Raw genomic sequence first — 26,487 nt, forward strand, 5'->3', positions numbered from 1 at the left:
TAAACGCAACTTTCCGTCATGACTCGCTCAGTGTTCGGTGGAATTTGAAAATCCTAAAATGGTAGACCTTCATGTTATCTTTTAAAGAATATCTTCCAAGCTTCCACAGGCTACAGAGAGCGCGTGGAAGGTCTCCAAACGGACCAGTGCACTGTATCCATTTATTTGTCTTAGGACAGCAACAAGCCACACAATCAAGTCAAATTTGTCATCCGTTTTTATTTGCATCCACGGTCCACCATCTTGTACAGGAATGCATGACAGAAGACAAGAATGGCTCACTTGAACATTAACGTAACGTCACATACATTTGAATCCAGAAAGTTCCCTCAAGAGAGCAGTCCTAGCCCCACCCCCTCCATCAACATCCAGCTTGATGTGTGGCACTTCGGACACCAGCGTACAAAAACAAACAAACAAACAAAAAAGAGTTTTAGAAAGGCAGAAAGGACATTTTGAAGATAAACGGTCCAGAGGTAACTTCAACCAATCAGATGAGTCCACCAGGAATACTCTCTCCTGATTGGCCGACTGTCTTTAACGCTTAACTGCGAACGAAAACACACTTCAGTTTCCCCTCAACGTTGTTAGTCACAGTTTTGGTAGTTTATGTAGCCTGCAGTCTACAGTGAGGGATTACTTTGGAGCAAACACGAAATGTCTTACAAATACGCTGACCAACCACAAACTCTTCTGACGTTTAAAATTAAAAAATGCACAGGAAGGCATTCTCGCTTTGGCTGAAGAAAATAATGAATTAAGAGTCGTGTTGGAGAATTGTAAAAATCCCTGTTCATCGAATCTGAGCCGTTAAAACGATTCTTTTGAAATTGGAGAGGAATACGTGTCTCGGTAAAACTTCTCCAACTGTGTCCAACTCTCTCTCTCTATGTAGGGAGCGTGAGGGGAGGCAGCCCCTCGTCACTGGGCGTGGCCGTGTCATCGCTGGGGTCCAAGCTGTCCTTCAAACTTACCGTACTGTCAGAAGGGGGCGGAGTCACCTCGGAAGGAGGCGGCGTTAATTCTGCGGTGGGCAGTACTAACTCAGCGGGCGAGGGGGTTTCTGACGACAACTCTTGGGCCCCGTTGGCCGTCGGGGGAGGGGTGGCGTCTTTGGCGGGACTGGAGACGGGGTCCGCCCGAGGGGGTGTGGGGCAGGCAAGGCTGTCAGGCAGCGTGAGGGCCGACTTCTCGACCAGTCGCCACTGCATGATGCTGGTGTCCTTCCCGCCTGTTGAGATCAGGTGACTGTCGTTGAACAGGAAGCTGACGTTGGTCACGTGACTGCTATGGGCGCTGTACTTGTGGCTGGGAGCCTAACACACACACACACACACACACACACACACACACACACACACACACACACACACACACACACACACAGATTAAGACAAAGTATTGGAGCTCGGGTTAGGGTTGGATCTTGGGTTGGGGTTAAGGCTCAGGCTGGGGTTAAGGTTACGGCTGGAGGGATTCGGGCTAGGGTTAAGGTTTGGGTCCGACTAAGGTTCAAGGTTGGGGCTGGGGTTGGGGCCAGGATTAAGTTGGGCTCTGGAGTTAAGGTTAGGGTAAGAGTTGAGGTTCAGGCTGGGGTTGAGATTGGGGCTAGGGTTAAGGTTATAGGGTTGGGACTGGGATTGGTGACTACAAACTATTGATCAGCTGGTTGGTGGGACAAGGGCTTTTACTCACCTTGGCAGTAGAGCACGGGTAAGCAAACAGGTGAACTTTACAGAAGTCATCTGCCAGCGCAATCACCTTCCTGTTATGGGACCTGATGAGGGCGTTGATGTCGGTCCCGTCTGATCCCTCCGGCCACACGCCTGACACACACAGACATATCATTAGTCCTGTGAGGAAAATAAGGATTATGACATCCCAGGCCCCCCACACGACGGCACACAAAGTGTACTGACCAAACACGTGGTATCCCAGCACGCAGGTGTAAGTTGCCCAGTCGATGTCTTTACACTCAGATTTATTTCTGATCAGTTTGCAGCCATTGGGAACATCCCCTAAGATGATAAAAGGAAGTAACAACGCGTTAATAATGCACATCATCACGCAGCGATGTGTTGGTGGACTCACAGTAAAGAATCTCGTAGTCTCCGGAGTTGGACATGATGAAGTTGTTGTCAGGTGACCAGTCCAGGTGTGTGATGTAACTGGAGTGACCCTGGAACACATCAATGATGAGATGCTAAACACCAAACACACTGAAACAAGAAAAATACGCATATTTCAACACATTTTTTTACGTATTTTTACCTAATATAAGTATTTTCAAGCCTAAAAATGAATATTTGAACTAACATACAAATATAAGACATTCAGAAGACGCATTCAATGACTGATGATTATGTAGTATTCTACACTGGTCACTAGGTGTCAGTAATTTTACATTGATGAGATAACAGCCACCGCGGGAAGTACTGTACAGAAACCCGAAGTAAAAAAAGAACAAGGAACTCTCCCAATCGTAACGTATGGGTTATGTCTTATTCATACCTTATATGTCTTATGTTCTCTTATGTCTACTGTATTGGGTAAAGGAGAGTAAAGGTGACTATAAGAGTGTAATTTCATGTCTACAGGGCTCCCATAATGTTAAAAAAAAAAAAAAAAAACGTATTTAGAAGATCATTAACAGGTTTTCTATGCTCTTACTACCAAAATATTCGGTTTATAAATCAGCAATCTTACATTCACGTCTGAGAGCAATTAACCACAAAGTGAGCATTTCAATAAAAACTAGCAGTGAATGATACTACTTGACTGCTATGCATCCCACCAGGTATTCTATGATTGTTCAATATGATTCAATTACTTATTCATTTATATATTTTTTTAAAAAAGTGTAACTTTAATATATGATACAAATAAAGTTTATTTTTAATTGAAATTATTCATTTTAGACATATTTACTGATATATTTTTATTTTTTATTTTTTTTAATAAATGGGATAATTTAAATTATGTATCCATCCATCTTCTTCCACTTATCCGATGTCGGGTCACAGGGACAGCAGCCTAAGCAGGGAAGTCCAGACTTCCCTCTCACCGGCCACTTTGTCCAGCTCCTCCAGAGACGTTCCCAGGACACGTGTCCTGGGTCTTCTGAGGCCTCCTACCAGTCAGACGTGCCCTAAACACCTCCCCAGAGAGGCATCCTGACCAGATGCCAGAGCCACCTCATTGGCTCCTGTCATTATGGAGGAGCAGCGGTTCTTCTCAGAGTTTCTCCCGGATGACAGCGTTTCTCACCTCATCTTTTAAAGGCAGAAAACTCATTTGGGCCACTATCTTGTCCTTTCGGTCACTACCGAAAGCTCATGGGCACTGGTGAGGGTAGGAACGTAGATCCACCGGTAAATTGACCACGACAGACCGATGCAGAGTCCGAAGCTTTAGTTTTCGCCGTTTGGCATCTCTGTTTGCAGTTTGCATGTTCTCCCCGTGCGTGCGTGGGGTTTCTCCGGGTACTTAGGTTTCCTCCCACATTCCAAATGTTAGGTTAATTGGCAACTGTAAAATTGTCCATACGTGTGCATGTGGGTGAATGGTTGTTTGTCTATAGGTGCCCTGTGATTGGCTGGCGACCAGTCCAGGGTGTACCCCACCTCTCGCCCAAGTCAGCTGGGTTAGGGTCCAGCATACCCCCACAACCCTAATGACGATAAGCGGCATAGAAGATGGTTGGAAGAATGATTTATTAGTTTTTAATAATGTCTTTCTCACAGTATTACAACTTCATTCTTGTAAAATGACTTTACTTTTTAATAACTTTCTTCTTGTAATATAAGAACCTTTCCCAACCTAATGTTCCACAAATTGCAACTTTAGTTTTTTGTTGTGTTCTTTGACAACTTTAGAAAAAGGAAAAAAAAAAAAGTATTTTTCATGTCAACTTCAACTTTAGTTTCATTTTTAATTTATTTTCTTTTTTTCCCCCAATAATTATGTTTTTCCTCATAAAATTCCAACTTAATTCTCATAAAATTATCTTTTAATTAATTTTTTCTTTTAATATTGGAACTTTTTCCCAACCTAATGTTCCAAAAATTGCAACTTTAGTTTTTGTTTGGTTCTCTTTCTTATATTACAACTTTAGAAAATAACATCTTTTTTCTTTAACATGTCAACTTCAATTTTAAATAACTCGATTTTTAATGTATTTATTATGTTTGGTTTTTTTTATTATTTGAATTATGTTTTTTCTCATAATATTGCTTTCTAATAACTTTTTTCTGGTAATATGACTTTATTTTCCTAATATTTCAACTTCATGCTTGTCAAATTAAATCTGTTTTTTTTTGTTTTTAAAAATGTTTCTTTTTTTTCACTCTTTCATTTTCTTGTTTAATTGTATTTTTACCACACTGTGGACCCCCCTGTCTTAGAGGGACACTTTCAGCAAAGCAACATGATGAAACTCACGGAGCATTTGCCGTAGCGGCTGTACTTGCGTCCTCTCTCCGAAACGCTGTACACGTAAATAAAGTTGTCATGAGATCCTACAGCCAGGAGAGCGCCATCTGCAAACACAAAGAGGAGATTTGGATTGTTTTTTGTTTTTTTTTTTTGCACATTAAGACCGCCTCTCCACTGCATGATCTCCTCCACTGACTCCACCCACCGACAGAGAAGCGCATGACTGACAGCTGCTCATTGCCGTCGGTGTGAATGGCCACCAGGTCGGTGGTCTCGGCGTCTAGAACATACCACCTTGGACAGAAGGAGCACCGTTACATGATGAGTGATGCGCACGGAGGTGACAAAGTGCGGCAATACCGACTTTCCTGAATGCGTCCCGATGGCGACGACTGCTCCACTGGGATGGAAGTCTGCACAGTGTCCGTGTTCCTGTGGGCGGGGCGGAAGAAGCTCACAAAGTCACAAGTCTGCAGTCTTGAAGAGACCGACCTGTCGAAGGCCCAACGAACCTCCACGCTCCTGCTCCACTGCAGACTGTGATCGGTGGAGTTCCACAGACACACCAGGCGGTCCTGAGCGCACGTTAAGAACAGTTCTCGTGACGGGTGGGACGCCAACCCCCACAGCTCATCTGTGTGACCCTGAATGTAGCATGGAACACATATTACAACATATCGGGTCCCTGAACACACAGTGATACACAACGGGGGCTCATGAGGTGGCGCAGCAAAGACGACGTAACCTTACCTGGACCTCCACCATGAAGCCATCGTTAAAAGTTCCTCGAAGTATGAAATTACGGGACGTCCCCACCAGAAACTCATCCCCCTTCCCTTCAGATACGGCCCTGATGGTTCCGTACTGATCCGGAACCTTCAGCAACACAAGCATCATTTATTGACATGTCTTACATTACCACAGAAATATGCAAATGAACATGAGTCATGTGACCTTCATGTACTAAATGTGTGTATGTGTGTGTGTGTGTGTATGTAACCTCAATATCACGCTCTGCTCTGATTTCATGGTCCCACAGAATAATCTTTCTGTCTTTTCCTCCTCCGGTCAGCAGGGTGCCGCTCCTCATTTCACACATGCAGAACACACTGCCCTCGTGACCCTTGACCTGACGACTAATCTGAAATGCTACACACGCGCACACACACACACACACACACACACACACACACACACAACCACACGCACGCACACAATTTAATGAAGTCAAAGAAGAATAAAGCCCCAAAAAGTGAATCTTTAATATAAATGAATATTTAAATATATTTATAAATACATATTTATTTCTATTTATATCTGATTAGTTAGTTTTACTATTTATTAAACTTCTAATTATATAAGAATAAGTCATAAAAAAGTCATTTTACAAGAATGCAGTTGTAATATTAGACACAAATTTATAAATACAAAAAGTTTATACTATTATTAAATATATATATATTTATATTATATATATTTATAAAAATTATATAATTATTTAAAGTAGTTATTTTTAAAATTATTAAATATATTTATATAAATAAATCTATATAAATTGAAGTCATTTATATAATGTCTATATATTTATATAAATATAATAAAAATACTATCTGAATTGAAGTTTATTTCTATTTTTTATAAATATATATTTAATAAAAATTCTATCTGAATTGAAGTTTATTTTTTTTAATATATATTTATATAAATACATGTATAAAAATTCATATGTAATTTACCGTATTTTCACGACCATAAGGCGCACTTAAGTCTTAAATTTTGTCCAAAATGGGCGGGGCACCTTATAATGGGGAGCGCCCTATGTGTGTACCGAGTTCCAAAATCTGTAAGTGTTGCTGTGTGACTTTGATGAGCGCTCCACTCGACTGACTGGGAGCGTCTCCTGCCGACACACTGCTTGTATAGCGGAAAGGGATGTGGACATGACTGAGGACGCTAAAGGCACGCCCCAGTAGATATATATCCTTATAGATATATCCCCTACCCACCCTGCCCCCTCTTCACACCTTCCCGGGGAACAATCTACCTGCTGCACAGATCACTGCTACACCTGGAGGACAGCGGGAGCGCTGTGAGGGTCATGTTTTTTGACTTCTCCAGTGCCTTTAACACCATCCAGCCGTCACTACTCAGAGTGAAGCTGGAGAGTGTGGGAGTAGACCAACACCTGACTTCATGGGTTATAGACTACCTCACCAACAGACCACAGTATGTGAGGCTCCGTCACTGTGTGTCTGACATGGTACTCTGCAGCACAGGTGCCCCTCAGGGTACGGTGCTCTCCCCTTTCCTCTTCACCCTCTACACCTCGGACTTCACACACAACTTCACACAGTGTCACATCCAGAAGTTCTCCGATGACACAGCCATTGTTGGTTGTGTTTCAGAGGGGAATGATCTGAGAATACAGGACGGTCATCAGGGACTTTGTCAGCTGGAGTGAGCTTAACCAGCTGCAACTCAACACCAGCAAGACAAAGGAGATGATCATTAACTTCCAGAGGAAAACTTCTCACTTCACACCGGTGAACATCCAGGGAGTGGACATAGAGTTGGTAGACAGCTACAAATTCCTGGGTGTTCACCTTAACAACAAATTGGACTGGTCCGTCTACACCCACGCCATCTACAAGAAGGGCCAGAGTCGCCTCCAACTGCTGAGGAGACTGAGGTCCTTTGGTGTGTGCAGGACTCTCTTACAGACCTTTTATGACTCTGTGGTGGCCTCAGCCATCTTCTATGCTGTGGGCTGCTGGAGAGGGGGCAGCACGGACAGGGACAGGAGCAGGATCAATAGGCTGATCAGGAGAGCGAGCTCTGTCCTGGACAGTCCTCTGGACTCCGTGGAGGAAGTGGGGGAGAGAAGGATGTTGGCTAAGCTGACATCCATCATGGACAACACCTCTCACCCGCTACATGACACTGTGGGTTCCCTTAGCAGCTCCTTCAGCAGCAGACTGTTACACCCACGGTGTAAGAAGGAGAGGTTCCGCAGGTCCTTCATACCGACCGCTGTCAGGCTCTACAACACCTGCACCACCTGAACCATGTTGTCGTCACTATTGTATGTATTCTTTACCTGCGTATCTTGCTTGCTGCTATAACAAGTGAATTTCCCTGCTGTGGGATTATTAATAAAGTACTATACATACATACATACAGACCCTTTCCAAAAAATTTGAATGTCATGGAAAAGTTGTTTAATTTCCATAATTCCATTCAAAAAGTTAAACTTTCATAGATTATAGATTCAGGGCCCACAATTTAAACGATTTCAAGTATTTATTTGTTTATTTTTACATAATTTGGGCTTCCAGCTCATTAAACCCACGAAAACAGGAATTCAAAAAATTAGAATACTGTGAAGAAATCGGCCCAAATTTTGCAGGGCATGAATGTTTTAAACTGAGTGTCACACACTAATCATCTACTAAACTCAAATCACCTGCACAGGCTTCCCCAGGTGTCATTAAATTGCTTCAGTTTGGTTCAATTGTCTCAGTTCGGTTCAATATGGGGAAGACTGCAGACATGACAACTGGCCAGAAGACCATCATTGATACCCTCCATAGGATGAGTAAGCCACAAAAGTTCATAGCTAAGGAGGCTGGTTGTTCACAGAGTGCTGTGTCCAAGCATATCAATGGAAAGTCTAGAGGAAGGGCAAAATGTGGCAGGAGAAGATGCACCAGCAAAAGAGATGACCGTGGGCTTCAGCGGATTATCAAACAGGGAAGATTCAAGAATCTGGCAGAGATCCAGAAAGAGTGGAATGAGGAGGGAGTCACAGCTTCAAAAACGACCACATTCAGACGCATCCGGGAGATGGGCTACAACTGTCGGGTTCCTCGGGTCAAGCCACTTCTGAACCTGAGCCAACGTAGGAAGCGTCTCCACTGGGCCAAGGAGAAGAAGGACTGGACCGTTGGCCAGTGGTCCAAGGTCCTCTTTTCCGATGAAAGTAAAGTGTACCTTTCATTTGGGAATCCAGGTCCAAGGGTTTGCAGGAAGACGGGTGAGGAACAGAGCCCAAGCTGCCTGAGGTCCAGTGTGAAATATCCACAGTCCGTCATGATTTGGGGTGCAATGTCCGGTGCAGGTGTTGGTAAACTCTGCTTTCTTAAATCCAAGGTCACTGCAACAGTCTACCAGAATGTTTTAGAGGACTTCATGATTCCTTCTGCTGAGGATCTGTATGGAGATGCAGATTTCATCTTCCAGCAGGACCTGGCCCCTGCCCATACCGCCAGAAGCACCAAAACCTGGTTTGATGCCCATGCCATCACCGTGCTTGACTGGCCAGCCAACTCACCGGACCTAAACCCCATTGAGAATCTATGGGGTATTCTCAAGAGGAAAATGAGGGGCACCAGACCCAACAACAAAGAAGAGCTGACAGCAAGCATCAAGGAAATCTGGGCTTCCATAACTCCCAGGCAATGCCACAGGCTGATTGCTTCAATGCCACGTCGCATCGAGGCAGTAATTAAGGCAAAGGGGTTCCCAACCAAGTATTGAAGACTGACATATCGTTTTGAAAGTACCATATTTTGATTGAGTTGATGTGATCCTAATTTCTTTCTTTTTTTTTCCTGCAAAAACTGAGAAGTATTGTAGTATACTAGGATTCAAATTTTTTGAATTCCTGTTTTTGTGGGTTTTATGAGCTGGAAGCCCAAATTACGTAAAAATAAACAAACAAACACTTGAAATTGTTTAAATTGTGGGCCCTGAATCTATAATCTATGAAAGTTTAACTTTTTGAACGGAATTATGGAAATCAAACAACTTTTCCATGACATTCTAATTTTTTGGAAAGGGTCTGTAAATACATACATACATACATACAGTACATATAGTTATATTTTATGAAACGGCGCCATCTAACCATCCAGGCAAGGACTACCGTGGCGCAGCAACATCCAGCGGATTACAAGGAAAGCTGGCCATCTTCCGCTCCTACTGCAGTAAAAACATTGCAGACATATAATACCCAACTACATCACCAACATGGACGACGTGCCGTTCACTTTCCACATCCTGGTGAACCACGCTGTAGAGGAGACCAGCACAGTAGTGATACACACAACGGGGCACGAGAAGTCGGCTTTTACTGTTGTGCTTGGTTGCCATGGTAATGGACGGAAACTGCTACCTGTGGGGATTTTTAAGAGGAAGACGCTGCCTAAAGAAAAGTTTCCAGCCGGACCAATCAAAGGGGCTGGAAAGACCAGGAGAAAATTGCTGAGTGGCTGAGTGACGTGTACGGAAAGAGACCGGATGTTTTTTTCACACGCGTCACAAGTGCAGCAAATTAACTTGGACCTTAACATCATTCCGAGAGGCTTGACAAATGAACTCCAACCGCTGGACATCGGTGTAAACACGGTGTTTAAAGTGAAGATGTGAGCGGCATGGGAGCGATAGATGACAGCTAGCGAACACAGCTTCACTAACACTTGGAGGCAGTGCCGTGCGAGTTTCGCCACAATTTGTGAATGAATGTAAACACGGCGTTCAAAGTTAAGTTGCAAGCGGCATGGGAGCGATGGATGACAACTAGCAAACAGCTTCACGAATGGATTATGGATGCTTGGGCTAACGTGTCTGATGCACTGTTGTTCGAGCTTTCACAAAAGCCAGCATCATTTCTGTGGCGCCGCACAGCAACGAGACTGACTGACAATGACGACAGGGAACCTGGCCTGTTTGATGGAAAACTTGCCCCCTGTTCATTTGGGATACAAAAGATGAGGACTTTGATGGATTTGTAGATGAGGATTGATCAAAAATAACGTGAGTACATTGTTAAATACTTCAATAAAGTACCACCAAACTCAGTTTTCCTCTCGCTGTTTTTTTAAAAACATACAATTGCATGCATGCTAGCATATTGTAGCGTCGCTGGGAGCACTTCCTGTTCCTAGCATGCTTTGCGCTAGTGTTTTGGTGCAAATGCTCTTAAAGTTACATGTTTGAGCTACACAGTTGTTAGTTATTGTTCTGCAAAAATAGCGGTAGTGTCTTGTCTGTTTTTACATTGCTGTGTGATGTTTTTAGTTGTGCACCATGACTGAGACTGTTGTGTTGAGTGATGACCATCCCGATTTCAAGTGGGTTTGATAAACTGAATGAGAGTTCTGCTCTTAATTTATCTAAAGAAATAAAGCGTTGTCGCTTCCTCACTGACTTCTGAGCGACATGGTATGTTTTAGTGTGCATACCTGCCCCCAATAATACGGTGCGCATTGTGTATGTGTTAAATACAAAAATAGCACCTGTAACTGAGACTGCACCTTTTAATACGGTGCGCTTTGTGGTTCGTGAAAATATGGTATATAAATGTATATAATTTATATAAATATATTTATATAAATATATATTTAATAAAAATTCTACTAAATTTATATTAATTTATTTATATTTATATGAACAAATATATTTTATATTATTTTATATCATACTTTTATGAATTATATTTTTAATAAAAAAAATTAAATTCAATACTAATTGAAGAACAATTAACAAAAAATGATACATTTAATTATCAAATGTAATTTATATATTTAAATGTAAATAAATAAGGAAAATAATTTAAATGTATATATTTGCTAAAAATTCAAATAAATAATTAGATCCTTTACACAATAAAATATATATGCATTGTACATAATATAAATGGAGATATCACAATGAATAAATAAAAGAAGAAAACACTTATTTATATATTACATATAAATAAAAATATTTTTTACAAATGTAAATAACTGTATAAAATGTGCAAGTTTGCCTATGTGTGCGGCCTTTAGGGTCACTTCCTGTATATAAAAATATATCCTTTTATGAGCAGTAGCCAGCAGGCAGTAGCAGAGGCCATATTAGAGCAAGCATCTGTTTCCCTCCACTTCCTGTTCGCACATTTTGGCTGAAAATCTTGCCTTTTTTATTTTATTTTTTTTTTATGTTCTCATTGTCATGTTGGTTCGGAGTAATATTGGGTGTTGTTGCCTTGTCCAAACATGCACACACCCACTCTGCCATAACTTGCACATTTTTTATACTTTTAATGACTTATTTGCTGTAAGAGGAAGTCACGGTCGTGCCAACACATATTACATGTTCCATTCAATAATACTCAATATACACTCCTGATCAAAATCTTAACACCAGTTGAAAAATTGCTCCAATTTGCATTTTGCACATTTGGATCTTAATGAGGTTTTAAGTAGAGCTACAATATGCAAAAACAAGAAGGGGGAGTGAGACAAAAAACATTTTGAAAAAGTAATTTATTGAAAACAACAATTAAACTGAAAGAGGCTGTTTATCAGCTGATCAAACGTTGAAGACCATCGCTCAAAAAAAAATAACAAAAAACTCTCCAAACCAGAACAAAAAATGTTCTCAGTAGGACTCAGTAATGAGTAGCTCCACCGTTCTTGTTAATCACTTCAAAAATGGGTTTGGGCATGCTTGATGCGAGTGTTTCCAGGAGGCTAGTGGGAACATTGCTCCATGTGGTGAAGATGGCTTCACCAAGGGCATCAACTGTCTGGAACTGATGGCCATTTTTATAAACTTCCCTTGCCATCCATCCCCAAATGTTCTTTATGGGATTTAAATGAGGGGAATATGCAGGATGGTCCAAAAGAATGATGTTATTCTCCCTGAAGAAGTCTTTGGTCAAGCGAGCATTGTGAACTGCAGCGTTGTCCTGTTGAAAAACCCAGCTGTTACCACACAGACGAGGGCCCTCAGTCATGAGGGATTCCCACTGCAACATCTGCACGTAAGCGGCCGCTGTTTGACGACCCCGCACCACCTGAAGCTCCAGTGTTCCACTGAATGAAAAAGCACCCCAGATCATGATGGACCCCCCTCCTCTGTGCCGGGTAGAAAACATCTTAGGTGGGATCTCCTTGTCATGCCATTAACGTTGGAAGCCATCTGGACAGTCAAGGTTACATTTTTTCTTATCAGAGAATAAAACTTTTTTCTACCTTTCAATGTCCCATGTTTGATGCTCCCTGGCAAAGTCTAAATGGGGCGTTTTGTGGCGTTGAAGGAGACGAGGTCTTTGATTTCCTTTTTTGTTTTTTAAACCCTTTTCCTGCAGATGCCGTCTGATGGTTATTGCGCTGCAGTCGGCACCAGTAAGGGCCTTAATGTGGGTGGAAGACCGCCCTGTGTCTTGATGGACAGCTAATTAGATCCTCCAGCTCAGTGCAGGTGTGATTTTTTTTTGGGTCTACCACTTGACTTTTTTGTTCCATAATGCTCAGGATCTTTAAAAAAATGTAGAATGACTGATTTACTGCACCCAACCTCAGCAGCAATGGCACGCTGCGAGAGGCCTTGCTTATGCAGCTCCACAATCCGACCACGTTCAAAAAGAGAAAGCTTCTTAGCTTTAGCCATCAGGAGGGCATGACAGTGTGAATCCCTGACAGAAAATGAACATTTTGAGCAGATTTAGGCTTTTATAGCCTGTGGTCTTAAACTTTTGATCAGGTGATAAACAACCTATTTCAGTTTAATCGTTTTTAGTAAATTACATTTTTTTTTTTAATGCTTTTTGTCTCACTCCCCCTTCTTGTTTTTGTATATTGTAGTTCTACTTAAAAGTTAAGATCCAAATGTGCAAAATACAAATTCTAATTTTTCAACTGGTGTTAAGATTTTGATCAGGAGTGTATGACATTGAAGAGTACAAAATCACATTCAATGTGCCTGAACACCCAATCCCCACTCCTCCTTACCCCTTGGTCCTTTCCCAGTGGGTGTCTCTGCGGAGTTCCTGGTCCAGACGAGGAGGACTCCGCCAGAATCTCCGGTCAGAATGTCTCCATTGTTGAGGAAGGCCAGACACTGAATGAACTTTGGCTTCTCGTATTTCTGAAAAATATCACCAGCGTGATTAGTCAGATGTCACACTGATAAAAAAGCATCTCACCCCTAGGAATGGGTACCTGGCACATTTGAACCGTTACGGTACAGATACCCAGTACCTGAGAATTGATACCAATACTCACTGGTACCAATTTTCGGTAGTTTTGTGTGTGTTTATGTGGTATTGTCGATATGCATATTGTCCAACTCTCAATTTCCAATTCCGATGTCTACCGATATGTGTAACATCACATATGTTGTGGAAGCACTGGACTGGACTTGTTACCTTATGTATTATTATTACTAGGGGTGTTTAAAATAATCGATTTGGCGATATATCGCGATATTACATCGCACGATTCTCATATCGATTCAAAAGACATTCAAATCGATGTTTTCATATGTATTTTGGAGGTACTGTTTTCATTGCAGTGTCCTGCACTTACACTCCCGGTCACTAACTGGCAGCGTTGGCAGCACACCACCCAAGCCCGCCAGAGTAATAATAGCATCTTGCAAGAGTTATCTTTACACTATATTCTAGCGGTGTTTAGAGAACAGCTAAACTTTCAACATGGAGAGGGAATTACAAGATGCTCCGAAGTACATTTATAAATCTGCAATTTGGACTCATTTTGGCTTTTACAGCACCACAGACGGGGGTCCAGATTATGATAAAAGCTACGCCATCTGCAAAATGTGTTACGCGAGAATCAAACACTGCCGAAACACCACGAACCTCCGTGCACATGTTGCCAGACATCACGGCAAAGTGGAGGTAAAGGGAAAACAAGCGACTCGTCTCAACTAACTCTTGAACAAGCAAATTTGAATGTGTACTAGTTTAGTCATTAGTTGTTTCCAGAATCATATATTTTAAAAAATCGCAATAATTGTCTTGCACTTAAGTATCGCGATATATCGAAATCAAATCGAATCATGACCTATGAATCGCAATACGAATCGAATTGCCAGATAATAGGCAATGCAGACCCCTAATTATTACTATGTATTATTATTTATTATTGCACTACAAATTTGACGTAATGTGTTCCGTATTTATTTATTTATTTCCTTATCTGTCACGTCTTGCCTTGGTTGTTGTTGGTTATTTTGTGATTAAGTGATTAAGTTCATTGACATTTTTGTAGAGCTACTGGAAATGAGAATTTCTCTTGGAGATTAATAAAGTATGTATGAGTGGTCGACCAATTATCAGGTCCGATATTTGGAATTTTGACGTATATGGGTATTATATATTTCTCCACACTGGGATGTGTCAGTCATGTCACATATTAGGGGTCTTCTTGGAGAACATTCTGACATTCAACAGTAGGTTTTATTGTATCCACATACTTTAAAAATATGACTTATTTCAGCTTGTGTAGCTTTAATTTGTCTTGTTGGTATAAACACAGTCCCCTCCCCCTGGTGTCGTCGTCTTTGCTTGTGAATTGAATGTTGTGACACTCCACAGAGTGAAACATGGTACCTTTTGATTTCACGTGAATTGGTGCCCAGTAGTACACACTGAATTGGGTCGATGCCTATAAAAGCACGGTTACCGCTAACCATCCCTACTCACCCCAAAGATGCCCTGTTTACGAGCCAGGGAAGTCCCGGTCCAGGTCCAGAAGAAGATGTGGGACTTGCCACAGGTGATGATGGTGTTTGGGTCAGTGGGGTGGAACTCCACATCCAGGACCACCTCAGTGGTGGTCTGAAAAGCATCAAGAAATTCAATTAACGGGAGAGAATAGAATGAATGGTAGGGGCTGCTAAGGTTGGACAAGCACTCACCTTTATCTCTGCAATCTTTGACTTCTTCTGCCAATCCCAAACTGTCAACATGTGGTCGTTGCAGTCGTCAATCACACTCAGATGCTGACCAGAGTCCTGCAAAGGCATGTTTGCGTTGACCAACAATGAAGATAGCGGCCGTGTTGCACATTCGGTCACCACGTGACTCACTGCTTTGGAGAAGGCCAGCGAGCCGACGCCTCGCTCAAACGTTCCAACGCCGATGATCTGCAGAGTGGACAGACTCACACTGTCCCACACTCGCACGTGCGGCTGCAGGGCCTAAGACCAAACCCAGTGGAGGGTTTAAGTGAAAGTAGGATTGCTTATTTACAAATAGAATATTTTCATAGTTAAAGCATAGAAAACCTGTTTACAACCTTCTAAATACAGTTATTATTAGAGCTCTCTAGATAAGAAATAACAGCCCTATTGCCACCTTTACACTCCTATTACCCAATATAGTAGACATAAGAGAAAATATGCCATTTAAGGCATAAATAATGTGTTCCGGTGCTAGGGGAGCTGAGTGGGGGGAGGAAAGGAAGTGACGTCGGTGGTTCAGAGATGAGTTTCAGCTTGGCGTGTGTGCACACCCATAAATTAACAACTCACTTAATTGTGGTCGGTAAACACTGGACTAACTTGTTTCATCTTATACACTCACGCAAACACGCAGGCTTTGCCACTTTGATATTTTGTAAGTAGATATGCTAAGAAGTTTATATATATATATATATATATATATATATATATATATATATATATATGTATATGTATATGTATATATATATATATATATATATATATATATATATATATATTTATTTTTTACTTTATTCTCGTAATTTTATAACTTTTTCCGCAACCTAATTAAACAAATTTACAACATTATTGTTTTGTATCTCATTTTTTTTTTTTTTTATTGTGGACACCCCTGGGTCAACCGATGTTCTACTGTATTCACATTTCAAAATGTTGCTTCTTTTTAAGTTTTGCTGGTTTTTTTTTAAGCTTCTTGTTTGTGTTTTGAGAATACTGCTGTTGGCCAATAAACAAGTTGTGTCCTGTACAAGGCCCCCCTGGCGTACTGTATATTTGTGTCTCATTTTTGTGTTCCCTTTTGAACTTCCCTGTTCTCAGGAAGCACTGAAAACTATGAATGTTTTGGAAGATGAAGGCTGTGGCAGGTTTGAACAAGAACTCCAAAATCCCCAAAGATAAAACTCCTGACCCAGCCAGAAGAAAAAACATGAAAGCATTCCTGACAGGTTTTCTCCTGGTGTTCACTCAGCGTTTAAGGATTGTGCTCACCCGTCCATCTTTGTCCACGCCCGCTATCTGGCCCGTGGCAATGCGGATCTTGTCGGGATGAATGGCGAGGCTTGAGGCGAGAGAAACAGATGATTGGACGGTGTCTCTCCCGAATACACACACACACACACAGACAGAGAAAAGCAAGCCAGGAGCTCACCACTTGACGCAGTCGGTGTGACCGATGTAATGTCGCTGAGTCCGCTCCTCGTAGTTGAACAGGACCACCACCGAGGCGATGAAGTAGACGATCTCTCCGGTGGGAAGCAGGTAGACGTTTGCTCGACATTCTCTGCCGCGGTAGCCATACCTGCAAGGGTCACGGTCAAGGAAGCACCTATTCTACACCCAGACCACATCAGGGTTCTAAAACCCAAATCTGATCAAACATCTCGTCTAATCTAATCTACTTCTCGTCCACCCGAGGCACAGGTGAGAACTGGACAACATAGAGTCCTAGATTGACTGTAATGCAATTCCTTTTATCAACGACACAATTCATAACAGGATAATAGTTAGATAACGTGAGCGCTCCTCTCGCAAGTAATTGACAGCCGCCACCTTCCACAGTTGAAATAATCAGAACCACTTAGAGTAAAACTGGAAATAATCTACGTCAGGGAGAGTCCGAGTCCTTCAAGAGGGTGCAGGATATGGTGCTTGCTCTGTTGTATTTTTATTTAACCTTTATTTATCCATGTTGACAATTAAGTCAAACAAGGGGTCCCCAACCACCAGGCCCCGCCCACACACAGGTTCTGGAAAAATTTCAGGTGCAATAAAAAAAAAAGTAAATAACATCCAATTTTATGTAAATGCCTATAAATTTTGGAAATATTGTATTTTATTATTATTCATGTTATTACTATTTTATTCAATTATTATTTTAATAAAATAATACACTTATAAACACATTAAACCCACATTAAACTTACATTTAATAATCATTGTAAGTAAATTATTTTTAAACCAAAAGTATATTGAGGTAGCAGGGTGATTTACAATATAGCCAAGCTAATATGCAACAAAAGAAAAACAAAGGATAAAATATATGAAAATTGTATTTTAAACATATATGAAAACTTTACTCACAATTCACATATGGCGCACGATCGGTCATTGTTTCAACAGACAAACATTTTCCCAAATGACTGAAGTATCAAAAGTATCGATATTTTGATTCGAGTGTAGATTTTAAGAGCATGAAGAGCTGGTGTCTAAAGTATCGATATTTCAGTATTGTTCTACAGATCACTACTGAGTAAGGGTGTCGCAAGATCTCGTGCCACAAGATCACACGAGATTAGAATGTGACAAGATTTCTCGTTCCGAAGAAAACTTCTTGTGGGCACTTGGCCTGAGACGATAATAAATAGATAAATTAACTACACAACAAATGAAAATGAACTGCATCATTTTGCCGGCCTCAGTATAGTGCCGTGTGAATGAGTGTCTGTTTTACTCATCTCCCGCCTCCAAAGAGGCAGGATGAGGATTCGCTCTGTGCATTGGTTTCATCACCTTGGCGCATTTGTTCCATAGAACAATGGCATGAGTGAGCCCTTTTGTCAGTCATACAGCCTAGTCGTCTGGGTGGGTGGAGGCAGGGCCGCTACCCTACACACAGACTGCAGAAGAGTGTAATGTAGTAGAAATTAAATTAGTAGATTGCAATATATCATTTTAAAAAAGTTTTTTCATTGTACTTTTCTTAAAAGTAATGTTAGCATCTCGTCTCCTGACACCCCTACAATTGGGTACTGATGTGCATATTTGTTCGGTGCACAACCTCAAGTTAATTCGTGCTAGCACACTGCCTGTTACCACGCACGTCAAACAGCCACATTATCATTTTTTCTTTTGATGCTGTTCCTGTCTTTACACACAATACATAATAAATAAATTAGTGATGCACAACTGATAATTATTGGGCCGATGTGAGGGAATTATGACGTCAAAGATAAATCTGATAACATTAAAAAAAGCACACAAAAAACGCCAGCACAGCAGCGGTTGAAAAGTGCAAAGGGTTTGCCAGAGACCTCCGTGGTGCCAAACGAGCTCCTCGGCGCATGTGCCCAAATACAGTGCACCTTGCTGGGCCACACCACGTGGCTCCCTCTGCTCTATACTCTCGTTCTCCTGATAGCAGTGATGTGGTAGTAGTAATGTCATGACATTTGATTAGAACAAATCAACAGATACAGAGAGTCAAATACAAATTTCCTTCTTACCTCCAGGTGTGCACGAACTACCGTTTAATCTGAATTTTTAAAAAGTAGATATAAAAAAAAAGTTATTGTTATCGGTACCATATCAGTCTTGAGAAGCATTAAGTTATCAAGTATGGAAAAAAAAAAGATATGGTGTCTCTCTAAAATAAATAGCATGAGATGGCTATAATGTACTAATGCACTAATGTACCGTGGGAGCAAAAAGGTTGGGGAGCAAGTCAAGGATACACCCATTCCAGCTTCAGTTTCTCAGAGGGAAGCTCAGTGCGAACTTCCTCGTAGTTTTCCACATTTGAGGGAAGGAACATGGTGATGGGACGACCACGCATGAACATCTTGATATGGTTGCCCTCTGTCCAAACAAAACGACAAAAAAAAAACACAATGAGTGAAAGAATTGTTTGGATCGCTGGTGAAATATGTATTAGTAGCTTGATTGTTGGAGCTCCAGCCAAAGACTTGAGATCATTGTGAGAAATGAATAAAGCAGTCAGTGTTTGGAGCCATGTGAAACAAGCTCACGCCACACACCAGCACACACACAGACGAAAAGGACAGAAGTGGTGAGGCAGGTGGAGGACCGAGTGACAGATACACCTGCTGAACCAGTTCGTGTACGGATCGATCAATCGATCAGACTGGCATTTGGGCGGGCACCTGGTCGAGCAAAAATGTCGGCAAATGAGGGCAGGAGGCGGAGCCACAAACAGGTGTGACATCACAGAGAGCAGGCGGCCGACAGAAGCTGATTGTGGGAGCAGAGAGAGAAGAGAAACGCCATTGGCCCACCTCAGAAACTGTTAGCATGCTAGAAGGTTAGCTCGTTAGCCCGCTACCTCACTCTAGTGAGTCGTCGGCACTTACCGGCTTGGCTGTTTTTCTCTCGGGTTGACATTTTGGCTGGTTTGAGACAACAACATCATCACTGAACAAAAACAAAATGACAGAAACAAAAAAGAACAACAACCTGCCTCTGAGAGTTAGCGAGTGAAAATGAATTGTCTATGAACATGTCGACTGTGGCCATGATGACGATGATGATGATGATAGCTCCTGCCTTCTATTGACTTGTTTTGGGAGCCCAGAGAAGAGAAAGTGTTTACCTTGACTCACCACCAGCTCTTTGTGCCTGAAAGCAGACAAAAAAAAAAAAAAAAAAAAATCAAAATTGTGCAACACATGCCCTTAAAAGGCCCAGTGTCCCCAAGCTCAGGGGTCTGCAACCCACAATTATTTTCTTCCTTCTGCTATGGCGTCAGCTGCTTTTGTGTCGTCACTACGCCGTATCGTCCGACGCCCTAATGAGCCTTTCAAAGTTCTGCGTCACAGAGGTTAAAGTGTGCCGTGCAATTTGCCGCCGAAGCGCAAGACGCATTGTTTTCTGGTCAGCCAACTTGGCGAGAAACCATGGCGCTGGTCGACTATTTAGCTTGTTAGCTTCCTTTGTCGCCAATAAACAATGGCAACTAAAGCGACACGGAGAGTGGTACTGGAACTTATCAATGTGTTTCAATGCTTTTATTGCAATTGTCGATCGAAAACTGGTGGAGAAGGCTTAAAGGAAAAGAGCACTTTTTTGGAGGGAATTTTGCCCATCATCCACAGTCCTTATGTGAGACATAAACACGTCTTTCTCCTTTCTGTGCCTTTTAAAGATATAAAAACAGCAAAAAAAAGAGGCAGCTAATTAATGCACATAATGGGATGCACCTATTCCGCCTAGAAAGCCCACTATTACAACACCTCCAAAAACATCCAATAAAGGTTTTATAGTTTTATATCCATGCTGTGAGCATGTAGTAACAGGTACATTCATGATAACATCTAATGCTTACAGTATTTTGCCCTATTTTGGTCATTTTAAGCATTAGTGGAATTTCTTTTCTGGGTGCATTGATTTCACATATCAACATAGAAAGGAACGCTACACCTAGCATTATCTTTTCCAAACTTAAAAACAAAAACACATCAGCAGTGGTGGCAGCTCCAATATGTAGCGTTACCTTTCACTAGTGGCCTGAGGCATTGTGAGCGAGTGTGTGGTGAATGTAGTCGCTGGCCGGCTAGTAGTTAGCCGGTGTGGTGTGGCGAGGTGTCACTACGCCAGTAATGTAGTTCTCAGGCGTAACAATGTTAATAATGATAATGTCACTGTGGCTTGGTTAATATGCAGCTCACATTATGTAAATGGGGAGTTGTTGGAGCATTTTGGAGTTTTTTTCAGAAGGCTTTATAGGCGGAATAGGTGTGTCCCATTATATGCATTCTTAGCTGCCTCTTTTTATCTGTTTTCATATCTTTAAAATGCACAGAAAAGAGAAAGACGTGTGTTCATGTCTCATAATGATTGTGGATGATGGACAACTTACTCACCACGACGGCCTCCACCAGAAAGAACAGGGATACAATGTATGACAATACACTTAAGGATACTATATATGTAGGGTTACCTTTAATTAAATAGGTTTTGTGGCTCCAAGTGGATTTTAATTCGGTGGAAATGGGCCCAAATGGCTCTTTTAATGCTAAAGGTTGCCGACCCCTTGCCCTGGCATTACAGCTTTGGGGTGGCAGGTGAGGGTTCCCCCCCCAGTTACACTTTGCCATCTCAAATGCACAGTGTGTGCATGTGTGTAGGGATGTCCCCGTCAAATATCAGCAAAACAATATCGGATTCTATAGGCCTGTCTCTAAAACATACAGTTGTCTCTCGCAATATCGCGGTTCGAGTATTGCTCCCTCGCTATATCACGTTTTTTCAGGAATTAATGAATAAATTATGGCTGTTTGGTGGTAAACTATGGTCTATTATTAGTCAAAACATATGGAAATACAAGTGATATGCAGTATTCTGGTCACTAGGCAGCAGTAATGGCACAAAACATTGAGACATAAGCTGATATTTCGTTACCTTAACACTGCATGAAGTCATGACAAGTTCTTCTCCCATTCCGTGTGGAAGTGGTATGTTTTTGGCTTCTTAAGTTTAGAAGAAATAAATTCAAGGCTAACTGGTTAGTTCACTAGCTCGCTTGCTAATGACCATCTTGAGTCCCTGCAGCATAAAAGTTGCGCCATGTGTTGTAGGGGTGTAAAGGTGACTATAGGGATGTTATTTCAAGTCTACAGGGCTCTAATGTTAAAAACAGTCAAAAACAGGTTTTCTATGCTCTACCTATGCTCTAAAATTCCATTTATTAACATTGAATCATATATCACGGAAATTAATTTAACACGGTCGCGTCTGGAACAAATTAACCGCGATAAACCAAGGACGACTGTATTGGCACTCTGATACAAGCAGTCCATTCACGACTCTGTGCCAGCACTTCTGTCCAGCGTGCAGAACCCACGTGATCACACCAGCAGCGTGTGTTAGCGTGCGTAGCAAGGAGTATGAGTGTTTTTCGTCAAAGTCCAAAAAAGAGGTTGCAGCCCAGTGCAAGACTTGTCATGCACAAGTTTCCGATGGTGGCACAGAACCGGGGAAGTTGAATACGACAATCTAATCCCGCATTTGAACGAGAATTTTCGCAACATCCACCGCTCTTTGACACGTTTGCAAAGCGTGAGAAAATTCCACGGGACAGGAAAAGGTCATTGACTGTAACAAAAGAGCGGCCCCTGCCGGTGGTGAGGAATGTCGGGTCTAAACGCTTCAATGAGCATGTCAAGCCTCGCTACATTAGGCTTAAAATTATATACCAGATGTACCAAGAAGTAAATGGGTCACTTTTTCCTCATACCTGCTGTTGCTGACTATTATTGTCTGTTTGAGGAATGTCACTTGATCTAGCATTTTCTAATACTCCATACTAAACAAGTAATAAAAGTATGTATGATCTGTGCTGATATCGAATCAATCTTGGCCGATATTCTACACAAACTACACAAACGTGCACAGTAATGTGATCACGCCTCTACAGTTATAACTGGAGTGCACACGTGCACATGTGTGTGCTCAGTGTTTCCCGTAAGTTTTCATCTTTGGGGTGGCATCAACAACAAACGTGTACAGTGTCGCCAACTCTATTGCAATCGCTCCTCCACAGTTACATTTGGGGAGCTCACATGCACAGTGTGTGTGTGCGTGTGTGTGTGTTCAGTGTTTGCAGCTTTAGTGTGGCGAGGGGATCATCAACAAACGTGTGTACTCACGCGTGTTCTCATAGCTTTTCAGCTATGGCTGGCAGGTTACATTTGACAAACTTTCATAATAGAATGCAATGGAAAGACTCCAAAATAATCCACAAAGTCAAAATACAGACGTGTCATTTCATGAATGGCATCACTCCTCCACACGACGCGATATAAATGAGACAAAAACGACATGTTGTCATGTCAATAACACACAAGGTAATAATATTTAGCTTAACAAAGGAATGTACATACATGTTCAATATGAAAGTATCCTTCAATTACTTCTGTTGTCATCCGCTGCTATATAAAAAAAAACATGAAAATTAAATGAAATTAACCTGACCTTCTGGGGTGGGGGGCCAATTATATGCAGGTGGTACTCGGGTTACAGCGTTCCAGGTTTTGCCATTTGTATGTTCTCCCATTAATTAAAAACTTACTTTTGGTGGTTAAACACGAGACTTGCTAGAGGTACATAACACTAGGACCACCTTTACCAGATGTAACGGTAGAGGAAACGCTGTTTTAAAAAATCCATTCATACAAACACGTTGTCTCATTTCTCATGCATCACAAAGATATTGGCAAAAAACAAACACACAAAACAAAAGTTTGGAGTCACCGCCTCATTCAACTTTTGACCAGTAAAGAGGCACAATATACTAATGCTAGCAGGATGTTGGCGCCCTCTAGGCAGCTGGAGGAAACACAGCATACACTCACTTGAACTTCCTGTTTCCCGAGCTAACAACAATGTCCCTGAATGCAACAAACTGTGCACAGCCATGCACAACCTTTATTGTGCATTCTCAGATACTTAAAAAAAAATAATAATAATAGTAACAATTGTGTGTACGTTTGTACCTGTCAGCATTCTTCACCACCTTGGCCAGCAGTTTGGACGTAGATGCAGCTTTCACCAGTTTGCTTCTGTGCTCATCAGACGTGTCCCAGGTGCTACTTTGTGAACGTTCGATGCCTGAAGAGCGCTTCACGCTGGGACCCCTGACACACACACACACACACACACACACACACACACACACACACACACACACACACGCACACACGTGTCAATTAGGAAGAAGAGTACAGCTCTTTTGTGCTTCATCTCAGACGCCAAAGAGGAGGAGGAGAAGGTGTTAGAGAAGCGAAGAAGCTGGGTGGAAGCATTAGCGTAGAAGAAGGATCTGCTGGAGGAGTGGAACGAGAGGAAGTAGGTTAGTGGAAACACACGCCAACGTAGAAGAGGAGGACCTCCAGGATGGATGGAGTGCCAAGGAGGTCGCCACCTTCGGTCCAAATGGGACCACTCTTGTCAATGTTTGGGTTGTTTGGTGAGCGGACCATCCTTGGACCCACAGTGCACTGCGGCACCACACGGCGTTAGAGCAGCAAGCAACAGGAAGTCAAACAAACGCACACAAGGTGCAACCTTTTAGGGGGAGCTTGGCCTTTACTACTGTCCACCGTTTGCTGCGTTGGTCTCTGGGGAGTTTGTGCTGTTGAGGGAGGGTGGGGGGGCGGGGGAGGGGGACTGGTCCTTTGGGTGCGGAGCTTCCTCCTGCTCATGAATCTCCTCCATCTGAGACCTCTGGCTGCTGGCCTCCTTCTTCATGTCACTGTGGACACAAACATCTACTGGGTCAACCTCATGTCTGCTGCTCCTACGCAACATACACTGGGTCTACTGGACTCCACACAACACAGGTTGGTTCCACTGGTCTTCTACAGAACATATACTGGCTTTACTGGACTCCACAGAACACATGCTGGTTCCACTGGTCTTCTACAGAACACTTAGTGGTTCTACTGGACTCCACAGAACATACACTGATTCTACTGGTCTCCTACAGAACATATACTGGGTCTACTGGACTCACAGAACACAAAGTGGTTCTACTGGATTACACTGGTTATGTTGGGCTCCACAGAACATATACTGGTTCCACTGGTCTTCTACAGAACATAATGATTCTACTGGACTCCACAGAACATATATTGGTTCTACTGGTCGTCTACAAAGACTCGTTCTACTAGACTCCAGAGGAACATGCAGTGGCTCTACTGAACTCCACAGAACATATAGTGGTTCCACTGGTCTTCTACAGATCATATACGGGTTTTACTGGTCTTCTACAAAACATACATTGGTCCTACTGGACTTCTAATGACAGCACAGAACACATAACAGGTTCTACGGGACTTCTACTAACTTTACAGGATATAATAGTTCAACTGGATTCCGAGAGAACATATTACTGGTTCTACTTCACTGTACTGAACAAACAGGTATAAGGGTTCTATTTGACTTCTATGGAACATAACTGTACTGGACTTCTTATGGCCATATAAAACAGGTGGTACTTCTATTCTACCGACTCTATGGAATACAAAACTGATTTTACTGGACTTCTGCAGAACATATACAGGTTCTGCAGAACATATATCACAACATATATCTGCTTTTACTGGACATCTACTGACTCCACAAAGGACATGCTAGTTCTACCGGACTGCTACAGAACATAAGCGGTGGTTCTAATGCCTGCCCAGAACGCATAACAGGTTCTACTGGACTTCTGCTCACTCTAGGGGAAACATGACTAGCTGTAATGGACTTGTAATGCTTGCACAGAACATATAATGGTTCTATTGGACTTTCAGTGACCTCCATTCAATTCAGCACAGCACACATCAAAGCTGGCTTGAATAACCGATGAAATCAATAAAACAATAACATTAATAATCATACTATTAATAATAATGATGATACAAAGTCATTCATCAAATCAATGACACGAATCATTCATGACTAACAATGTAAAAAAAAAAGTCAAGTGTATAAAATCAGATCAAAAACAACAAGTATGCTTTTAAAAAGTTACCTCTTGGCGGCGGACGACAGAGTTTCCTTCCTGGTGACGGAGGTGGAGTCTCTCTTTCGTCCAGACGTTCCTCCATTTGTGATGCACGAGTTGGAGAAAGCTTCATGCAAAAAGCAGACACGCCGTGTTCATATTCATAACATCATCATCATCATCATCATATATAAAGACACGTGCACATAACATGTTCATATTTTGAAGGAAATAAGAAAGCACCTTTCCCTGTCTGATGCTTCTTAGCGGAGGCAGCAGATTCTTCAGAAGCTGCCAAACGACGAAGAACATCAGCGAGAGCAGCTTTCATCACAGTCAGCTCGTCTTCTTGCTGCTGGACACGAAGCTCCAGAGCGCACAATCGATCGTTGACATCTGAAACGCTCACTCCCGACATGCTGTCATCTGCATGACAAGTCACAAGGTTACAATACACTGAGCGCACCATTAGTTGTCAATACGTAGCTTTATTATTGAATGAACAACTACAGTGTTCTGGCTCCAAAATATGCCAAGTATTCAGACCTAAAGAGATTGGAATGTCTATGATATAAGAAAATAACCTTAATTTTATGTGACTTTCATTATGTACACCGTTCATCAAGTGTGTGACTTTTTACAGTCAGTCAAATTTCTATTTTTTTTTCCTTTTTCCATTTGATGTGAGAAGAAGCCGCCTAATAACCGAGCACACACTTGACATAAGGCGGTCTTTTGGGACACACCCTCCGTCGTTACACAAATACACATCCGCTTACATCTAATAAGCATTCAGC

The 26,487-nt window shown here is 42.0% G+C and overlaps 1 protein-coding gene across 1 annotated transcript in view; it reads right to left on the bottom strand.

The window, feature by feature from the left end:
• Nucleotides 1-199: 199 nt before the first annotated feature.
• The window catches only part of LOC129193835 (echinoderm microtubule-associated protein-like 4), a 29,044-nt gene continuing 2,756 nt past the window's right edge, over nucleotides 200-26,487 (bottom strand). The window contains 24 exon segments of the mRNA XM_054798547.1: nucleotides 200-1,316; nucleotides 1,696-1,826; nucleotides 1,920-2,018; nucleotides 2,092-2,179; nucleotides 4,441-4,538; nucleotides 4,640-4,728; nucleotides 4,799-4,866; nucleotides 4,947-5,078; nucleotides 5,185-5,310; nucleotides 5,435-5,583; nucleotides 13,212-13,347; nucleotides 14,927-15,061; nucleotides 15,142-15,237; nucleotides 15,313-15,423; nucleotides 16,456-16,525; nucleotides 16,616-16,765; nucleotides 18,918-19,041; nucleotides 19,554-19,589; nucleotides 19,793-19,818; nucleotides 23,694-23,834; nucleotides 24,265-24,365; nucleotides 24,367-24,451; nucleotides 25,718-25,817; nucleotides 25,934-26,116. Coding sequence (XP_054654522.1) covers nucleotides 888-1,316; nucleotides 1,696-1,826; nucleotides 1,920-2,018; nucleotides 2,092-2,179; nucleotides 4,441-4,538; nucleotides 4,640-4,728; nucleotides 4,799-4,866; nucleotides 4,947-5,078; nucleotides 5,185-5,310; nucleotides 5,435-5,583; nucleotides 13,212-13,347; nucleotides 14,927-15,061; nucleotides 15,142-15,237; nucleotides 15,313-15,423; nucleotides 16,456-16,525; nucleotides 16,616-16,765; nucleotides 18,918-19,041; nucleotides 19,554-19,589; nucleotides 19,793-19,818; nucleotides 23,694-23,834; nucleotides 24,265-24,365; nucleotides 24,367-24,451; nucleotides 25,718-25,817; nucleotides 25,934-26,116 — 2,903 coding nt within the window. The 3' untranslated portion in view covers nucleotides 200-887.

The sequence above is a fragment of the Dunckerocampus dactyliophorus genome, chromosome 14, assembly GCF_027744805.1.
Source record: "Dunckerocampus dactyliophorus isolate RoL2022-P2 chromosome 14, RoL_Ddac_1.1, whole genome shotgun sequence".
NCBI lineage: Eukaryota > Metazoa > Chordata > Actinopteri > Syngnathiformes > Syngnathidae > Dunckerocampus > Dunckerocampus dactyliophorus.